Raw genomic sequence first — 21,028 nt, 5'->3', positions numbered from 1 at the left:
TCAGTAACTCATGAATTAGCAGTCAAAATCAAATGAGTTGAATTCAAAAGCTAGATAACAATACTGGCAAATTTATTCAATAAAAAAACATTAGCTCTTTTCCTTTCAGTATTTATAATTGCATGATTTTAATTATTGATTAATTTGTAATGACTATGTAGAAATGTTAAGATTGATTAAAAAAAATTGTCATTTGTTATTGTAAATTTGTTAATGCAAGATTGTTATAGGATGCGTGAAGTACAGTTGTGAAATATTTGGGTAGTTCCTGGCATTTCAGTGAATAATTTTCAATTTTCAGTTACATACTGTGGTATTCCACCTGCAATTCCAAATGGATTATTAAAAAATGCAACCGGTCCAAGAGTTGGAGACAATGCAACGTATGAATGTGATGGGGGCTTTACAATGAATGTTTCTCCCACAATCAAATGTCTGGCTAACGGAATGTGGGAGTCAGAGCCTGTATGCAATGGTAAGTGAAGAATGTTCGATCTTGGCAAGCATTTTTCCCAAAGTTAATTCACACTGATTTTCTTTCAGTTTACCTCATTTTTATATCTAAAAGTTTAACAATGAACTTAATCATTTTTAGCTTACTGCATAAAAGACAATTTTAGGTTTATTCAATCTATCACTGTATATATTCTCCATAGATTTCATAATTCTTTGATATATTATATATGAAATTACTTTCAGCTCAACAATGCCCATCAGTAAGTCCCCCAATCAATGGAAAAGTAAATGCGACTGCTGGGGATGGTACAGAGTATGCCACTGTGCTGATGTTCAGCTGTGATCCTGGATATGACCTCTTAGGGTCTATGTACATCCATTGTAGATCAAATGGCTCATGGTCACATCCTTTTCCAACTTGCCAGAGTAAGAAATTTTAAAAATACAATTTCTTATTAACATGTAGTAAATCATACATAGTGAGCAAGGATCACTAAAGGCCTTTTATGTTTTGGCCTGGTGAATTTCTAAAAAAAAAAATCAGGAATGCACAGTTTTAGTTGGCAATACATTAAATAATAATTCGGCCCTTTGTGACTGCACATCTATTGAAAATGATGTAATTTACTCACTAGTCCATTTAATATGATGTGAATTATGTCATTCTTCCCAAATCCTGAAAATTTCTTCAAAAATGGCAAAGAGTTAAAAGCTGTTTGTCAATATTTTGTATAGAGCCCAACATCTGATCCAAAATGTACAATTATATATACCCAGGTAAAGAAAGAACTTCTTTTGAAGATTACAAAAACGTGTTTTATTTATTTATTTTTTTAGATCAGAAGTTGGAATAATATTTTAATTCTTTGCTGAGGATATATTTTCTGCAAAATTTAAGAAATTGCAATTTCACAAAGGCTGTTTTTATTACGTAGAGTCTCAGAGGAAATTGCAAATTTATTTTATAGGAAATATTGCAATTTTATTTTATAGGAAATTGCTTTTCATTTTATATAAAATGAAAGCACTATAAGTATCTACCTGTATTTTATATTGGTGTTTGCAATGGGAAATAGGGTCTTGACCAGTTAATTGGTATATGGACAGTTCCATTTTATGCATTAAGTGAATTTAACTCTTTGGTGTGCGATTATTTTAATTTCCATGTCTTTAGTACAAATTTCTATCCATGATGTAAGCATATTTGTATAGTGCTGTTCTTGTAAACATAAGTGTAGAATAAACTAGAACTGCAACTTTTATTGAACATATGTATCTAATTGCATTGATTTATTTCAGAGATAAAGTGCCAAATTCCACAAGTAATGAATGGTAAGGTAGAAGCAGCTGGTGATGTGGAATTTGAAGGGACAGCCAAGCTGAAATGTGATACTGGATTTTCTGTGAATGGTAGCAGCATTGTTGAAAAAGATGTTACATGTGGAAGTGATGGACAATTTTCAAATTTAGAACCACATTGCATTAGTAAGTTGTCCAGTTTAATATGTCCCCCTTTGAAGAAAGGATGGCATATTACTTTGCTGCTGTCTGTCGGTCTGTCTGTCGGTCCACCAACAGTTTCCATTCATTTTCTTCGCACATACTGAAATGTAACTTGGTATACAGATTTATCATAAGAATATCTAGGTCAAATTCTGTTTTGGGTATGATCGAGCAATTTTGAGCTCACCTCAATGAAGTTTGGGGAGCTTATGTAATACCCTCGACGTCGGCATCGGTGTCCCAGGTTAAAGTTTTTCGAGCAGATTTCTTTTCAAGTACTGCTATGCCCTATATCAATCAGAGGTGCATGGAGGATGCCTCTAGTGTGTTTCATTGTACCAGTCAAGGTTTCAGATGCTGCAATTTCAGCTAAAGAATGACCAGGTTAATGTTTTTTGAGCAGGTTAGAGTTTTTGAAGCAGATCTCGTTTCCAAGTAACTATAAGTCCTATGTTGACCAAACTTGTATGGAAGATACATCTAAGGATGCACACTACTGAACTTGCTTTGGATGCTGAATATGACCTACATTTTCTGGATGAGTGACCAGGTTAAAGTTTTTGGAGCAGATCTCCATTTTCAAGTAACTACATGCCCTATGTTTACGAAACTTGCATGGATGATACATATAAGGATGCACACTACCTGCTTCAGATGCTGGATCTGACCTACATTTTCCATATTAGTGACCAGGTTAAAGTTTTTGGAGCAGGTCTCATTTCTCAGTAAATAAGCCCTATATTGACCAAACTTTCATGGTTGATACGCATAAGGATGCACACCCCTGGACTTGCTTCGGATGCTGGATCTGACCTACATTTTCCGGATGAGTGATCAGGTGAAGTTTTTGGAGAAGGTCCATTGCCAAGAAACTATAAGGCCTATCTGAACCAAACTTGCATGGATGATGCATCGAGGGATGAACATTTTTATCCCCATCGCGCAACTAGTTGCGGAGGGGATATAGCATCGCTACTGTGCGTATGTGTGTGTGTTAGTGTGTTAGTGTGTCCGTTACAGCTTGTGGGCAAGATTTAAAGAGAACCTTTGGACTATCAATTCTCAGCTTCCACATACTTATGTGGCATTGTAAAAGGACGAACCCTATTCATTTTCAAATTAATCGGTAAAATATTTCTTAAAATATCGCGATTTTACTACCTTCAAATCCTGAAATTTTATGTACGACTTGACAATACTCGCTTCCGCTTAATCAACCTGGAAAATTCGGTTCGCTTCGACAGACTCGCTTCAGAGTTCAGTAAGTTCTACTTTGTATTTACTTATTGTCATATTATTGTGCGTATCTTGAGACAGTCTGTATAAACTAAAAGTGTCATCTCTGAGGCTGAGTAATTGAAATAATTTGATGAACGTCGCGGTTTCATTACCAAATTTCCACAGGTGTCTGTTTACAACATGGAATTTATTCTTGAGGCGCATGTAATTCCCGAAAGCTATAAAGACATTTCACAAGTTTCAGTGACCTCTCAACACCGGTATATTTTCATTTTTTATTACGAAGAAATATTGCTTCCGCGGGTATTCTCAGATTTTATGCATATTGCATACAACTTTGAGATTTACATAGGTAGGTAAATTACTGAAACTTAGAGCATACGTGATATGTTTCTGCTAGGAATAAGGGAAACTGCCCACTTACGTATGCATGTTATTCCCCCCCTCCCCCACGATGTTATGCACTTTGATTTAAAAATGCCCCCACCCCAAGATGATTTTGTTAAAATTGTGCTGCAATATATTTTATTTACCTTTAAATATTTTAAACTTAACTAGTTGATTGTATCTTCATTAACGTCCCTCTTGAGAATTTTGCCATTACCGGTGAAGTGCCTGGCGCGAGGGGATGCTCCGCTTAGCGGTGTTCTTGTCAAACTTGCTTCGGATGCTGGATTTGACCTACATTTTCTGGATGAATGACTAATTTAAAGTTTTTAGATAAGTCCATTCCCAAGTAACTGCAAGCCCTATCAGACCAAAATTGCATAAATATTGCATCTAGGGATATATTTGTATTTCGCACATAAATGTAAATATAAGGAATGACTGTCTAGTTTGTTGGGTATGCCAGGGACATCACTAATAGTTGGGATAAATTATGCATAATGGACTTTGCCCATTATGCAAATTATCCCAGGTTTCCATGCAACTACCGTTGATGCCCTAGCTGGCATTACCAATAAACTAGACAGTGATTCCTTAAAAAAAAAATTTGGATTTCAAGAACCTCTGCAGGGAGACAGTTTGAGGAAAATATTGAGTTTCAAATCTCTGTGCTGTAAATTAAGATAGTTAATGGAAAATAATTTTGTTGTAGATAAAGATGAATGTTCTAGTGGGGTGTGCCTATCCTACACTAACACAGAATGTATAGATACCATTGGATCTTACATATGTAAATGTAAAGATGGATTCGGGAGAGCAGGAGAAACAGGAAGTTGTAGTGGTAAGTGTACGTCAATTCAATAAAGAAATTTGTTGAAGTGAAACAAAGCTCAAATCACTTTTTCTGTCTATTCTGTCAGGGATCCATCAGATTAAAGCACAGTGGGGAAATATCTTAAGGAAATATGAAAGTAGTTAGTTCACTTCAACCCCTCCACACTTTTATGTGTATTCAGATAGCTTTGTAGGAAAATTGATCTGAGATAATTACAAAAATTAAGCTGAATTAAAAAGAGGACATCTTAGACATAGTTAAAAAAAATCTTCATCAGATTTGGGGACAGGGCCGATTTTGGTACATAATGTACCTTCTTCTTTGCTGAAATCATGACCCCTGGGGGTAGGATGGCGCCACAATGAGCGATCAAAATTTTACATAGGAATACATAGGAAAATTCTTTTTCTCTAGAATAGCAAAGCCGTGGCTGGTCATATGTATCTGGAAGGATCCTCAGGTAGTGTAGATTCAAGTTTGTTCAAATCATGACTCCCCAGGGTAGGGAGGGGCCACAATGGGGGATCAAAGTTTGGCATAGGAATATATAGGAAAGATCTTCTTCTCAAGAACCGCAAAGCCATGATTGGTCATATTTATCAGGAAGCATCCTCAGGTAGTGTATATTCAAGTTTGTTCAAATCATGACTCCTAGGGGCAGGGCGGGGCCACAAAGTTTTACATAGGAATACATAGGAAAAATCTTTAAAAATCTTAGATAGTGTAGATTCAAGTTTGTTCAAGTCAAGTCCCCTGGGGGTAGGACGGGGCCACAATAAAAAATCAAACTTACAGGAAAAAAGCTTGAAAAACCTTCTAAAGCTATTATTAGGCAACATGGTCAAAGAAATATGGAAGCATCCTCAGGTAGTGTAGATTCAATTTTGTTCAAATCATGTCGGGGGGGGGGGGGGGGGGGGGGGGTAATTTTGGATTTTGGTTCCACTTATATATCTAAACGTTTCAATACTGAGTGGATTCTGCTTTTTCCTAGCTAATATGCTCATGTGAGCAATAATGTGGCCCATGGGTCTCTTGTTTCAAATTTTGTCCAGATGTCCTTTAATTACTGCAATAGCAAGACATCTACAGATTTTTCTGTCTATCTGTATAGGTATGATTAATTTATATCCTTGACACTTTTGTTGTTATGCAATGATTCTACATGGAAGAAATTTACTATAAGAGACAGACTGTTATGAATTTAAGGATCATATAACTTTGTCTGTATGTATGAATGTCTTCTTAGTCCTTTAACAGCACTTAGCTGGGCCCTCATTTACTGTGTCAGTTATCTAGTTTCTTCTCTAGATATCACTTGATTTTAAATCACCAAAACAATTAAGAAATGATATACATGCATATTATAACTAACACATCATCTGTTCAGGTCAACATTGGCTCTTTGACTAATTGGCTGACGGGTTAATTTAACTTTTAATTCTATTGTGGTTGTTTCTCTATTTCTGATACAGATATAGATGAGTGCAGTGATGGAAATGGAGGATGCAGTCAGAGGTGTAATGATAATGATGGATCTTTCAGTTGCTCTTGTAACTCTGGTTATCAGTTATACACAGAATTGAATTTTAACAATATCAGCTTGGCAGATGGAGAGACTGGAACAAGAGCTGGAGATAAAATTAGAATAAACTACACATGTGTCAGTAAGTAGCCCTGTTTGTAAACAGCTTACATGGTAATAATTTCTACCAAAAGAACACTTCTTTACAGACTTACAGATTTGAAATGTTTTAGTCTATATGTTCTTTTTAGTCTCAGGTTCACAATCATGCAGGATTAAGTTTTAATGATTAACTGGCAATATGTAATCTAAATTGTATGCACTGTATGATTTATTGGGAGTTATAACAACACGTATGTGATTTTATGTTACTTAATAATACCACAGTTACTGCTGGTTTGAATTAAAGAAGGATATTGTTGAAAGGGGGTTGAATAATTTAACTTGAGTCTGAGCAAGGCAAATAAACCTACATTTATCTTGGTTATTGTATGAAAATTTAGTTCTCCCTGAAGAAATTTTTTGAAATTTGTTGCAATTATTTCATGACTTCCAATGTAATAAAGAAAACAAGTACACACTGAAAAAACATCAGAGATACTGAAACTGTAGAAAGTTCACTTAGAAGTGTCATAATTATCCTAAACTGGCATAAGATGTAGGCTATGTAAATTAGGGCTTGGGCAAAAATATTCAAAATACATGTACTATTTGTCCCTTTGATTTTCCATGAATATCAGATCAATGAAGGCTACATAAAGTTTGGAAATGGATGAAGGAATTTTAACTAGTTAGAAAAGACAAAATATTGGTATTTACTTTAACAAATCTGAGCCAAAGGCAATGTGGCATATTGTTTGCAATAATATTCTGAATTAATGTTAAGGTGTATGATACGAAAAAAGAAATAAGTTTGATGATTGTTAGATTTTTTTTATTAAATGGTTGAAAAGATCAACTCCCAAGAGTACACACTGTACTTTAATTTCAGCTTAGGTGAGACATATCTGTATTTATACACATCAGAAAGAATGATAAAAGTTATTGTATATAATTTTAGGAGCTCAATGTCCAACACCCACACCTCCTATGAATGGAAAGATTCTGAGCAACAAGAAGTTGTTCTACTATGAAGATGAAATAACTGTAGAGTGTGAACATGGTTACTACCCAGATCCTCAGAGGACTACATTGAAATGTGAGGTAGATCAAGGCTTTGGGAAGTGGTCAAAAGATATGACAAATTGTACAAGTAGGTTCATATGTTAAAGCTTTAAGTCAATTTAACACTGACTCTGCTTTTATAATTTACTCTGTTGAGATGTATAGCTCTTTTTTGAATGATTTGAAATTTGCATGAATTTTGAAATAAGAAAACTATAATTCTATTTTTGAAATTTTCAAAGCGATACTGTAAACCATTATGTTTATTTGTGACAACTTTTATCTGTGATTCATCAGTTTGAAATCTATCTTTGATGACTAATTTTTGTGGCTGAGGAAATATTCTACATTATTACAAATTGAAATAGATAGTTTGTGGCAAGAAATATTGGCGAGCAAAACCAATGTCATATGAAATAATTTTTTTTTTGCAGAGGGAACCTGTATGACACCTGATCTTAATGCAGATCCAAATTACAACAGAATCTTTCCAAATGAAAGTACAAGTGTGGAGTTTGGAACCCATGTTATTATTGAGTGCAAATATGGGACAAAATTTAGGAACTTGTCTTTGTATTGTGGAGAAAGTGGGACCTCAACATACCGTCTCCTTGGGGATAATTTGACATGTCCAGGTAGGAGCATTAAAAAAATGTATACTGGAGAGTTTGATAGAATAAACTATCAAGTCTTCTGTCTTCCCATTGTTAGCTCACCAGAGCTGAGAGCTTGTGTGAGCTTTTCTGATAACTCATTGTCCAGCATCCGTCCGTCTGTCTGTCCATCTGTAAACTTTTCATATTTTCAACTTCTCAAGAACCACTCAGCCAATTTTAACCTAAGTTGGTACAAAGCATCCCTGGATTCTAAAATGTTAAAATGAAGAGCAAAGCCCACTTGCAATGGGAGATAATCAAGAAAAAGCGAAAGTAAGGTTGGGTCATTAAAAAAACTTTTTCTCAAGAACCACTGAGCCAGAAAAGCTGAAACATATCTGGAAGATTCCTGAGGTAGTGTAGATTCTAAATTGTTTATATCATGGCCCCAGGGTTAGGGTGGGACCACAAAAGGGAATTAAAGTTTTACATTCAAATATATAAAAAAAATCTTTAAAAATCTTCACAAGAACCATTGGACAAGAAAAGCTGAAACTTATGTGAAAGCTCCTGAGGTAGTGAAGATTCTAAATTGTTCAATATATGGCCCGTGGGATTAGGGTAGGGCCACAATAGGGAAAAAAGTCTTCTTCTCAAGAACCACTGGGCCAGAAAAACTGAAACTGGGAAGCTTTCTTGGGTAGTGTAGATTGTAAATTGTTCTGATTATGGTACCCGGAGGGTATGGATGGGGCCACAATAGGAATTACATAGTGAAAAAGAACAGCAGAGCTATGATGAATCATATTAATGTGGAAACATCTTCTGTTAGTGTTGATTCATTTTTAGCTCTTCTGAGCCAAAGGCTCAAAGAGCTAATGCTATGGCCATTTGTGCGGTGTGCGTAAACTTTTTAGAATAAGGGCCATAACTCAAGAACCCCTTGGCCAATTATTGTCAAATTTGTAACAGGGTATCCTTGGCCCAAGGGCTCCCTTTTTTACTAAAACTAGGGTTGTGACCCTATAACAAGGGGAGATAATTAGGAAAATAGAAACAAAAGTACTGGTTGCTAAAAAATCTTCTTCTCCAGAACCACCAGGCAGATTATCACCAAACTTACACAAAAGGATGAGGATATGTTGTAGATTAAAAATTGTTCAAGGCATCACCCTGGGGCAAAGGGCGTGGTCTCAAGGTCACTTCAAAGTTGACCAAAAATTACATTTTATTAAAATGTTGATATTTTGCTTACAATAAGAACTAGGATCATCAAATCTTGTCAGTTGATGCATCTAAGGACCTCATATCATGTTGACTTAAAAGTAGGTCACGGTGACCTACTTTTAAAATTTTGCGGCCATTCTTTTTCAAAATGATTTAGAGGCATATTTTGAACAATTTAAGGCCTATGATCATTAAACTTTGTCAGTTGATGTATCTTGGGTCCTCGAAGTACGTCAACTAAAAAGTAGGTCACCTTGACCTACTTTTTGAATTTTATGGCTAATCTTTTGCAAAACAATTAAGGTCAGTAATTCGAATACCGAGAGGTTTAAAATCATGAAATCTTGCAAGATGATGCATCTTGGGGCCATAAAACATGTGTATTAAAAAGTAGTTCACAGTGACCTACTTTTTGAACTTTGCAGGCATTCGATTTCAAAGCATTTCAGAGGCATAATTTGGACATTTTAAGGCCTATGATCATAAAACTTCGTAAGTTGATGCATCTTGGGTCATCGCAGTAGGTCGACTGAAAATTAGGTCACTGTGTAAATTTCAATTTATATGGCTATTAAGGGTGCAACGATAAACCGTTTGACAGTATATCGCGGTATATTTTTCCATAGTTCAATTCACGATACGCTAAACTGATATCGCGGTTCGGTTCCATCGATCCAGAATTATCCGAATCGTCCGTTTTGTTTCCTTAATAACAATTTCAAAATTGCTTCCGCGCAAAACGTGAGGTCGCCGATAACGCATTAATGGAAGTTAAACTCATCTCCAGCATCTTACAGACCTCAGATTTAACACTGAGAAGGACTTAATGTGATTATATGTTATAGATGTTAAGACAAATGTTAAACCCTTTAGATCTAAACGTTTCTTTGGTAATACACGATATTTCATCACGTGTGTATTTCGATGAGAATTCACTGTCTTGTTGACTAAAACATGTTAACACGAGAAATATGACAACTGGTTTTCTACGTAAATAAAAGGAATAAAAGAATGAATGTCTTCCTTTTTCATTCCAATTTAAAAGGAAGATTATTAGGAAAGGTCCCCTTAGTTCCCTGTAAATGTTCATCATTGGTTTAGAATATTGTCAAAACTCAAAGATGTACCCAATAATCCAATTCAAGTTAACAAAATTTTATTTTAATTATTATCAAAAAATATGAACATTTTATATAACCCTGTCAAGTTAAAGAAAAAATATGGTGACAAACTTGAAAGACTTTTTAACCTTGTCATGTATCGTGATACGTATCGTATTGTGAACTGAATACCGTGATACGTATCGTATCGTGAGGTTAGTGTATCGTTGCACCCCTAATGGCTATAATTAAATATTTCAGGTACTAATTGGCTTAGAATCATCAAACTTTGTCAGTTGATGCATCTTGGGTCTTCGGAGTAGGTCGACTGAAAAGTAGGTCACTGTGACCTACTTTTGAAAATTTATGGCTTTAATTAAATATTTCAGGTACTAATTGGCTTAGAATCATCAAACTTTGTCAGTTGATGCATCTTGGGTCCGCGGACTACAACAACTGAAAAGTAGGTCACCATGACCTACTTTCAAAAATTTGTGGCTTTAATTAAATATTTTAGGTACTAATTGGCTTAGAATCATCAAACTTTGTCAGTTGATGCATCTTGGGTCCTCGAAGTACAACAACTGAAAAATAGGTCACCGTGACCTACTTTTGAAAATTTATGGCTTTAATTAAATATTTCAAGTAATTATTGGCTTAGAATCATCAAACTTTGTCAGTTGATGCATCTTGGGTCCTTGGAGTACGACAACTGAAAAGTAGGTCACGATGACCTACTTTTGAAATTTTATGGTTATAATTTTAAAAAATATTTTAGGTGTTAATTGGCTTAGAATCATCAAACTTAGTTGATGGGTCCTCAGAGAATGACAAGTGATAAGTAGGTCACCTGACCAACTCTCAGGTACTGGTTGGCTTAGAATCATCTTGGGTTCTCAGAGCGTGAATTGGAATTTCAAGGGTTTATGTAAATATACAGGATACTTAGAGACTTCAAATAGAAGTGATAGGTTGTACAGTTTATCAGAAGAGCGATTCAAGGCCCTTGGGCCTCTTGTTGCACAAATCATGACCCCTGTGTGTAGGTTGGTGTCACAAAATATGATCAAAATTTTGCATAGGAATACATTTATATTGGGGGGGAAATCTGATGCAGAACAACTGGGACAAAGTGACTTAGGTGAGCATTGTGGCCAATGGGTCTTTTGTTTGTTTAGCTGTCTTTCTGTCATTTGATGACCTTCAAATTTTTTACATCTTGTAACTTAGTAACTTAGGTGAGCGTTGTGGCCAATGGGTCTTTTGTTTGTTTAGCTGTCTTTCTGTCATTTGATGATCTCCAAATTTTTTACTTCTACTCCAGAACCACTTAGCCAATTTCAAACAAACTTGGCACAAAACATGTTTTGGTAGTTTGGATGCAAGGAAATGAAGGGCAATACCCCATTTAAAGGGGAGGTAAATTAAAAAAAATTAAAATTTGGGTTGTGGTCATTTAAAACTTCAATAACCACTGAATCAGAAAAAATGAATATTGAATATAGATTTAAGCTTGTTCAAATCTGCCTCCAGGGGCAAGTTTAGGGACATATAAGAGTGCACAAGTATTATTTAAAGTTTGATATTTTTAATATACAGGAAGGAAGAAAATTGTCTACAGTTTCTTTATTAATTCATAAATACCTCTGTGTCAAAAAAGAAAACAAGTTTGAGTTAAAACAGCCCCCCCCCCCCCCCCCCCCCCCCCCCCCGGCTAGGGAGAGTTCAAAGAGTATGAGAGGCAGACTTTCACATTGAAATATGTATGAAAAAATCTTTAAAATTCTGACTGCAGTTGATTACACGAAATTGTCAAAATCTTGAAAGCCAGTTTCTGTATCATTTATCATACTCCTGTGGTAAAAAGAAAACTTGCACATAGAAATAAATGTAAAATAATTTATCATTTCTTTTCAGTAATTGATTGTGGGATGCCAGAGCAAGTCCCAGGTGCTGATCAATATAGCTACCCTGATACACTTTTTGGCAGTTCATTTAACTTTAGCTGTCAGACTGGCTCAACCCTCAGTGGAAAATCCGTAGATGGGGACTACACAGTCAGATGTCAAGAGAACAGACAGTGGGGTTTTGGGAATCTTACTTGTACAGGTAAGTGAATATGTGTAACACTGTGATTATTTTTGTTTTGAGTTTGATAAAAACAGTATTTTTAGCTAAAATGATCATGACAAATGAACAAATTATTCTAAAATTTCTCTGTCATTTAAGTCACAAAATCAAATGGAAGTGAGCTCAGAAATTTATTCATCCAATTTTTGCATCCCCCCCCCCCCAAAAAAGTTATATATTGAAAATAAAAAAAGTTATGGGAATAATGCTTTAGATCTGTTGTATAATTCCTCTCAACTCGAGACTTTTATACAATTCATTTTGACAAAGTTCAAGTGTATACAGTGCAGCTTCTCTCTATGTGAGGATATGCATTAAATGTCAGAATTTTTAGACAGTAAATTATCTGATATATATACTGTGGATCACTGAATTTTTATGACACCTTATTTTTGTGAGATATGAATCTGGTACAGTACAATTTGTTTTTTATCATACCGGTTTTATATCATACTTCTTTTTTTATCATAGTTTTTTAAAACACAAAACCATTTCTTAATAATTCAATGTAAATTCCTCCTCTTATTAACATAAGTAAAAGTGTACACTCCGCTTTTTCGTATGTAATATTTTTAGCTCACCTGAGCCGAAGGCTCAAGTGAGCTTTTCTGATCACTTTTTTTCCGGCGTCCGTCTGTCTGTTCGTCTGTCTGTCTGTAAACTTTTCACATTTTCGACTTCTTCTCAAGAACCACTGGGCCAATTTCAACCAAACTTGCCACAAAGTATCCTTGGGTGAAGGGGATTCAAGTTTATCAAATGAAGGGCCATGCCCTCTTTTAAGGGGAGATAATCAAGAATGAGTGAAAAATTAATAGCTTCTTCTAAAAATCTTCTTCTCAAGAACCACAGGGCCATAAAAAGATGAAACTCATGTGCAATCATTTTCAGGTAGTGTAGATTCAAGTTTGTTTAAATCATGACCCCGGGGGTAGGGCAGGGCCACAATGGAGGATGAAAGTTTTACATAGAAATGTAAAGGAAAAATCTTAAAAATCTTCTTCTCAAGAACAGCAAAGCCATGATGAGTCATATTTATATGGAAGCATCCTCAGGTAGTGTAGATTCAAGTTTGTTCAAATCATGACCCCCGGGGGTAGGGCAGGCCCAATGGGGGATCGAAAGTTTTGCATAAGAACATATAGAAAAACTAGTTCTTCTGAAGAACAGAAAAGCTATGTTTAGTCATATTGATACGGAAGCATCCTCAGGTAGTGTAGATTCAGGTTTGTTCAAATGATGATTCCTGGGATAGGAAGGAGCCACAAGGGGGGATCAAATTTTTACAAAGGAATATATGGGAAAATTTTTAAAAAATCTTCTAAAGTACAACAAAGCCATTTGTTATATTGACATGGAAGCAGCATTAAAATTCAAGCCCCTTTCTTGCTGTACTATTTCTAGACAGCAAGTCTATTTCTTGCTGTACACAAGTTCAGCGTGCAGTTACAGTTTCTATTTAAAACCATACGCATATGTATTTTTCTTCAATTTGTACATTGATAATAAACGCAGTGAAACGTATTTTACAAAATGTTCGAAATGAACCTATACAAACGTATGTCTATTAACTCGGTCCTCTGATTGCTTGGTTTCTGAACTATTCTTCATGTTTGTCTACAGTCATAAATTGAGAGATTAATTAAGAAGTTGTGAAGTCAATTTGATTCTTACAAGCGGCTTTGAATTTTTATCAGTGTCAATTTTTTTTTTATTACGTGGCAACATGGAGTGTAAATCGTGGCAATCCACTTGGTGCAAAAGCTATAATTACGATATTTCTTTGAAGTTTTCCGTAATTCTGTTTTTTTTCCATCTCTGTGTTAATTCTCTCATTTTGATTGTATTAAATGTTTTTGGTATTATTTTATTTGAAAGCGACGTAATAAAACGAAATGTCGGTTGTATGAATTGATCAGAGTTAAAAAGAAAGTAGAAAGATGAATGCTATAGATGATATAAAACTTTGAATTTGAATAGTATTTAACGATATTTAAGTGAATTTTTTGATTTATTAATTGAAAAATGTCTTGAAACAGTAAGTAAATATGATGAAAGTTAATTATCTTGTCATTTAAAGAAGCCTGAAAAGCAAGAACGAAATTAACATACGATGTGAAAAAGAACACAGGCATACGTGGTGAGTTTTGGCCTGACAAATAAACTATAATAAACGAATTGTACTGTATCTATGAGTAAGATAGAATTTTCACAAATTCTGGTCATTGTTGTATTTAATCCTTAACACTATAAATATATACAAGAAAGGAGTTTATGCAAGCAGTTGTTCTCACTTAATTACACGAAAATAAAGTTCTTGTGAATAAAAAGTGTACAGTAAAACTTGTCTCACCTGGATGTAGAGTATTCTGAAATCTTGCCTATTATGATGAAAACTTTTAGTCCTTTCCTGTAAATTCAGTTAAAATGTTCAGTAATCTGGAATGTCTAATTTGGTCAATTTCACTGGAACCAGTGGTCTCCAGATAAGACAAATTTCACTGAAAGGTCTGCTATAGTTTATCAAGTTTTAGTTGCAATGTTTTTATTTTTATGAATGTTTAGTAGGGTTAATGGTACTTTAGTTGCATAAATGCAAATTCATTTTCTCTTGTTCCTGACCATTAAATCTCAGGTATTTTGTATCTGCTTTATGTTATATTTTCTTGAATTTCTTATCTTTGTTGCATTGATGCCTTACCTAAAGCTTTTTTACTTCCAGTAAAGGAGAGGATATTATAATATAGCAGATACTGTGTTTTGCCCATCCACTTCAATTGATATGCTACTGATCCTGTTTAAATAGTGTCATTGGAAGACAATGATGTTACAAGCTGCATGCTTGTAAATGATGAATTGATATGTAAATATAAAACTAAATTGATAGTCAAGTCTTACCCAAGAGAGTATGTTAATAGGTGGACGCTGCACAGATCCGGGTACACCAGGGGGAGCTGTGCAGGTAGTGAGGAGTTATGAGGCTGGGGAACTCCTCAGGTTTAATTGTACACGACAAGGATATGAACCAGTTCCTTCTACGCCTCTTCTGTGTGTAGAGCAGGGAACCAAAAATGCCAGTTGGAATTCAACTGACTTGCCTCTGTGCACAGGTGAGGGTATTTACTATTCAATGTTAAACATATTTCCTGTACAGTATTTTATTATATTTACATTTGCCGTGTTTTTCTAATTAGCCAACTGTGAAATTGATTTGAAAACCATTTTTGTGTATACTCACGCATAGAAATATACACGGAGAAACTCGAGCTAAAGTGACGTCACAATGAGGCTACAGAGATGTTAATAAAAATATGATGATATACGGCAGCGAGAAATTCAAACATTCAGTATATTTTTGGTGCATTTAAGCATGTAAAATGTAAATATAAGGAATGTTTTAAAGTTTTGTGTGAATTATTGGTGTGTGAATCACACAGACTTGCACGTAGGCATATTTTTCATGAAGTGCTAGCGCACTTCATGAAATATGCCTACGTGACAAGTCTGTGTGATTTATGATTTACACACCAATAACTCACACTAAACTTAAAAACATTCCTTAAATATTTTCTGCTACAGTACTGCTAGAGAAGGCAGTGTCCTTCATATTGATAATCACAAGTGATTTTTCAAAATTTTATTATTTTGTCCAAATTCTACTGTTATAATCAGTTCTTTGCCTAGAAAAAAGTTGCACATTTGCAAGTTGTCAAAGATAAGGTAAAAAAAAAGTTTGCATTTGACATTGAATTTTTGCGACTCAAACATCAAATCACAAATGAAGATGTAAATTTTATATATAGCATATTCCGAAGAAATTAATATCAAATGATGAAGTCTACTGAATTCAACATGTTCAAAGGAAAGTAACAAGTTTTTCTCTTTCTTTTAACTCCATAATGTCTTTTGAAAAATATTCAGTGGGAGGTATAATGAACAGGGATGCATTCAAGATCTTTGCATCTAACCTAGCTGCTAGGTTAGATATTTAGGTTATATTGGAATGCATTGTATTAATTAACTCTGTTACATTGGCTAGGCTAGAATATTTATCAAGATTGTAGCAGATACATTGAATTACCTAGCTGCTATGATCTTGAACTCAGCTTAGGCAACATCATGTTCAATTTGGAGGCTAAGATGAGTTTAGTGACTTGTGGACCTCTTTTTTTTCCAGATGTTACTCCTCCAGAGTTCAGGAACTGTCCTAATACAATATACATTGACAAAATGGAGCCTGTAAGCTTTGTTACCCCCTCTGCCACTGATAATTCTGGACTGGTGAAGAATGTGACTGTTGTTCCTCCCAATTTCAAAAGTGGTACAGTGGTGTCCAGTGATTTAAATGTCACCTACACAGCAGTAGATAATGGTGGGAATACTGCAAGCTGTACAATCTCATTCATCATTAAAGGTATAGCCAATGTACATGAATAAGCAGCATATAAAAGTTATGTTAAAAAAATAGATACTTTAAATTAGGAGACCACTCCCTGTAAAGCAGAAGCTTGATTGAGGTGTTTTCTGTTTAAAAATTATGATGCATATCACATTAAAATTAATGTAAACAATGTCTGCAGAAATGTTAGAAGAAATGGGGGGTGGGGGGGGGGGGTGGTGTTGACAATGAATGAGGTAATTTTAACTCATCTGAGCGTTCATTGAGCTTTTCTGATTGAAATTTGACCATTGTCTGTCGTCATCTTTAACTTTTCACATTTTAATCTTCTTCCCAAGAACCACTGGGCCAATTTCAACCAAACTTGCCACAAAGTATCCTTGGGTAAAGTGGATTCAACTTTGTTCAAATGAAGGGCCATGCCTTCTTCCAAGGGGAGATAATCATGAATTCATGAAAAATTAATGGCATCTTTTAAAAATCTTCTTCTCAAGAACCACTGTGCTTGAAAATATGAAACTTATGTGAAATCATTGTGAGGTAGTGTAGATTCAAATTTGTTCAAATCATGAGCCCCGGAGGTAGGGTGGGCGATATAAGTTTTACATAGGAATACATAGGAAAAATCTTTTAAAAAATCTTCTTCTCAAGAACAGCAAAGCCATGATTAGTCATATTTATATAGAAGCATCCTCAGGTAGTGTAGAATTATGTTTGTTCAAATCATGACCCCCTGGGGGTAAGGTGGGGCCAAAATTAGTGATCAAAGTTTTACATAGGAATACATATGAAAAATCTTTAAAATTCTTCTCAAGAACAGCAAAGCCATAATTGGTCATAATAATATTTAAGCATCCTCAGGTAATGTAGATTCAATTTTTTTCAAATCATGACCCCCAGGAGAATAGAGGGGTCATAACAAGTGATCATAGTTATACAAAGGAATGTGAAGGATATTTCGATAAAAATTTTCTTCTTCTTAAGAACAGCAAAGCCATTATGTTTCACATTTATTCAAAAGCATCCTTAGGAAGTGTAGACTCAAACTTGTTCAAATCATACCCCCACTCCCCCCAAACCACTTTTATATTTAAACTTTTCAATACTGAACTGATTTCTGCTTTTTCCTACCCAAAGTGCACAGGTGAGCAATGTGGCCCCTGGACCTCTTGTTAGGGATTTATCAGTACCTTCTTATTTGGTCCTATTCCCAAAGGAAAATAAGCTCAATTTTTTCCAAATACAAATTGAAATAATGATTTCTTTTTTTTAAAATTTTTTAAATGGTGTAGTCCAAAGGCAGCTGAAGCAAAATACACTACGGTCAACGCGGATCCCGTATTTTCCCGCGCCCCCGCGATGGTGTTTTAATCCTTTCCGCGATACACCATCGCGGTTTTATCATCGCGGTGATCGCGGGGACACGAGATTACCGTGACGGTGTGCTCTACCGTATTCTACCGTATTTTACTCAATGTGAAGTCGATAATCCTTCATGTCAAAGTAAGGATATTAAATTGTGAATATATAAGATATTTTTTTTTTAAAATGTGGCTTAAACATGTTAAAGTCATAGATGGCATATTTTTGATAAGTTCAGGCTTACTAAAATTAAAAAGGTCTTTCTATTTGTTTTATTACCTTATATAAAGATAGGAGTTTTCTGTAAATTACACAATTTAAATCAATCGCGTTTTATAGATATTAGAAATTCAAAACAATAACTGATTTATTTTATACCCACTCTGCATTTAAATATCAGACACAGTTTAAAGTCAATCTAACTATAGAAACGTGGGGTTATTCAAATTCAAAATCGGCGAAAATTTTGATTTGAATGTAAATAACAAATATCATTATATATGATATAGTTTGCGATGTATTTCAAGTTTTACGAAGCAGATTCCTAAGCAATATGAATGCAAATTTTGCATGTCCAGGTATACAATACAGGTAAAACACAACTTTAAGAAATCTAATCTATTGTTGTGCAGACATATGTATATATCTATTACATAACACTTCCTGTCTGTGTCAGTGCCAAGGTTCTGACTGTGCGTACTACAAACTCGAACCTAGCCCGGGGACACATAGAACCTTCTATTCCAATTGTATTTTATCAGTGTAAAGTAAATTAAATTTCAAAATCGAATGTTGCATATTTGCACATGCTGTAACATCCTCTGAGCTATTAATAACGTTTTTTGCCTGTAATTGAAGGTAAATAAATTTAAAAAAACAAAAAACAATGTAAATTCAGGAAGGGAACAATAAATGAACACACAATATATATATCTAGTTGTCTCCATATCACGCATTCTTTCCTTCCTTTTCTTTTCTTTTTTTTTTTTTTCATTTTTGAAAGAGGTGAAATAAGTAAAAAGATAAATTAATCAAATATAAAAAGGGAGACCTAAATAACTGCTAAGACTGGTTTTATCCTTTTCATTTTTTTTGTTTTTTTTGTTTTTTTACTTCTATTCATTCTTGTTCTGTTGTGTTTTTTTCCGTCGGGGGAGGTAACTCGCATTCATGAAGAGAATAATTTTTTACCTGAGACGGATAACACAAACCGCGATGGTGTGGATTAGTTGAGGACCCGTACCGCGAGAAGACGCGGTTTTACCTGAGTTACCTGTGTTAAACCGCGATCAATTTCACACCACGAGGACTCGCGGTAAATACGGAAACCGCGTTGACTGTAGTGTAGTTGCCATGATAGTTAAAACTTTTCCAGCTTTTCAAGGTAGAGAGAAGGTTTGATGTAATTTTTCATTCAATTTTATAAAACCATCTTAAATATCATCTGCATTAACTAGAAAGAAAGAAATGTAATAGTTATTCCCTTTAAAACCATTTTAACAGCAGTAAATTTCAAAATCTCGGCATGATCGTATCTCCAAAAAAAAAAAAATAATAATAAGTGATGCAGCAGATCTAGTAAACATGGCAGTCAATGTTTTTGGCTTAGTTTTTCATTGGATACTGAGAAAAAGTAAAATAGAATTTCATGTCATTTTTTAAAAACACATATACAAAAAACGATTATTTGTTCAGGAACTGTAAGCATTATGGTTGTAAAGATTGCTGCATGATTTCAATATATGTATATTTATAGTGAGAGACTTTATTTTGATTTTACCTTCATTCATTTTGCAAATAACACTGTTTGTTTTGCATTTAGAAGTTCTTAGAACCATTTGTTGTCTTATAAAGGTTCATCTTCTTTATATATTGTTCATTCTTCAAAGATAACTCTGTGTTTTGCATTAATTTCCTTAGTTTGTTATGTACCGGAGTGTTAAATTTGCTTTTATTAGCTCACCTGAGCTGAAAGCTCAAGTGAGCTTTTCTGATCACATTTTGTCTGTAGTCCGTCTGTCCGTCTGTCTGTCGGTAAACTTTTCACATTTTCAACTTCTTCTCCAAAACCACTGGGCCAATTTCAACCAAACATGCCACAAAGCATCCTTGGGTGAAGGGGATTCAAATTTGTTCAAATGAAGGGCCACGCCCTCTTTCAAGGGGAGATAATAAAGAATTAGTGAAACATTAATAGCATCTTTTAAAAATCTTCTTCTCAAGAACCACAAGGCCAAGAAAGATGAAACTCAAGTGGAAGCATCCTCAGGTAGTGTAGATTCAAATTGTTGAAATCATGACCCACGGGGGTAGGATGGGGCCACAGTGAGTGATCAAAATTTTACATAAAAATATATAGGAAAAACCTTTAAAAATCTTCTGAGGAAGAACTGCAAAGCCATGATGAGTCATATTTATATGGAAGCATCCTCAGATAGTGTAGATTCAAGTTTGTTCAAATCATTACCCCTGGGGGTAGGGTGGGGCCACAATGGAGGATCAAAGTTTTACATAGAAATATATATGAAAAATTTTAAAAATCAGTCTTAAATAGAAATATATAGGAAAATATTTTCTTCTGAAGAACTGCAAAGCCATGATTAGTCATTTTGATATGGAAGCGTCCTCAGGTAGTGTAGATTCAAATATGTTAAAATGATGACCCCCGGGGATAGGGTGGGGCCACAATGGGGGATCGAAAATTTTACATAAGAACATATAGGAAAATATCTTCTTCTCAAGAACTGAAAATCATGTTTAGTCATTTTGATATAGAAGCATCCTCAGATAGTGTGAATTCAATTTCGTTCAAATGATGACCCCCAGGGGGTAGGATGGGGCCCAATGAGGGATCAAATTTTTACAAAGGAATATATGGGGAAATTTTTTAAAAATTTTCCCGAGTACAACAAAGCCATTTGTTATATTGACATGGAAGCATCATCAGGTAGTTTAAAATTCAATACTGAACTGATTTGTGCTTTTGCCTAGCCAATGTGCTCAGGTGAGTGATGTGGCCCATGGGCCTCTTGTGTTTATATATTTTGCAAAGTCTATTGATTATGCATATAATGTCATTTATTATTAAGTTTTTATGGTACTTGA

The 21,028-nt window shown here is 34.7% G+C and overlaps 2 protein-coding genes across 2 annotated transcripts in view; one reads left to right on the top strand and one right to left on the bottom strand.

The window, feature by feature from the left end:
- LOC133184337 (ubiquitin carboxyl-terminal hydrolase 24-like) overlaps window positions 1-21,028 on the bottom strand; it is a 376,170-nt gene that overhangs the window by 267,103 nt on the left and 88,039 nt on the right. The gene's annotated exons all lie outside the window — the stretch shown is intronic.
- LOC133184536 (sushi, von Willebrand factor type A, EGF and pentraxin domain-containing protein 1-like) overlaps window positions 1-21,028 on the top strand; it is a 109,388-nt gene that overhangs the window by 32,098 nt on the left and 56,262 nt on the right. The window contains exons 14-17 of the mRNA XM_061319624.1: window positions 302-475; window positions 11,950-12,141; window positions 15,081-15,272; window positions 16,340-16,576. Of these exons, the coding sequence (XP_061175608.1) occupies window positions 302-475; window positions 11,950-12,141; window positions 15,081-15,272; window positions 16,340-16,576 (795 nt within the window). The remainder of the gene's footprint in view (window positions 1-301; window positions 476-11,949; window positions 12,142-15,080; window positions 15,273-16,339; window positions 16,577-21,028) is intronic.

Source organism: Saccostrea echinata, unplaced genomic scaffold (assembly GCF_033153115.1).
Source record: "Saccostrea echinata isolate AGI-Se365-2 ecotype Australia unplaced genomic scaffold, CSIRO_AGI_Sech_v1 ptg000010l, whole genome shotgun sequence".
NCBI classification, from domain to species: domain Eukaryota; kingdom Metazoa; phylum Mollusca; class Bivalvia; order Ostreida; family Ostreidae; genus Saccostrea; species Saccostrea echinata.
This window is presented reverse-complemented; position numbering and strand designations above follow the sequence as displayed.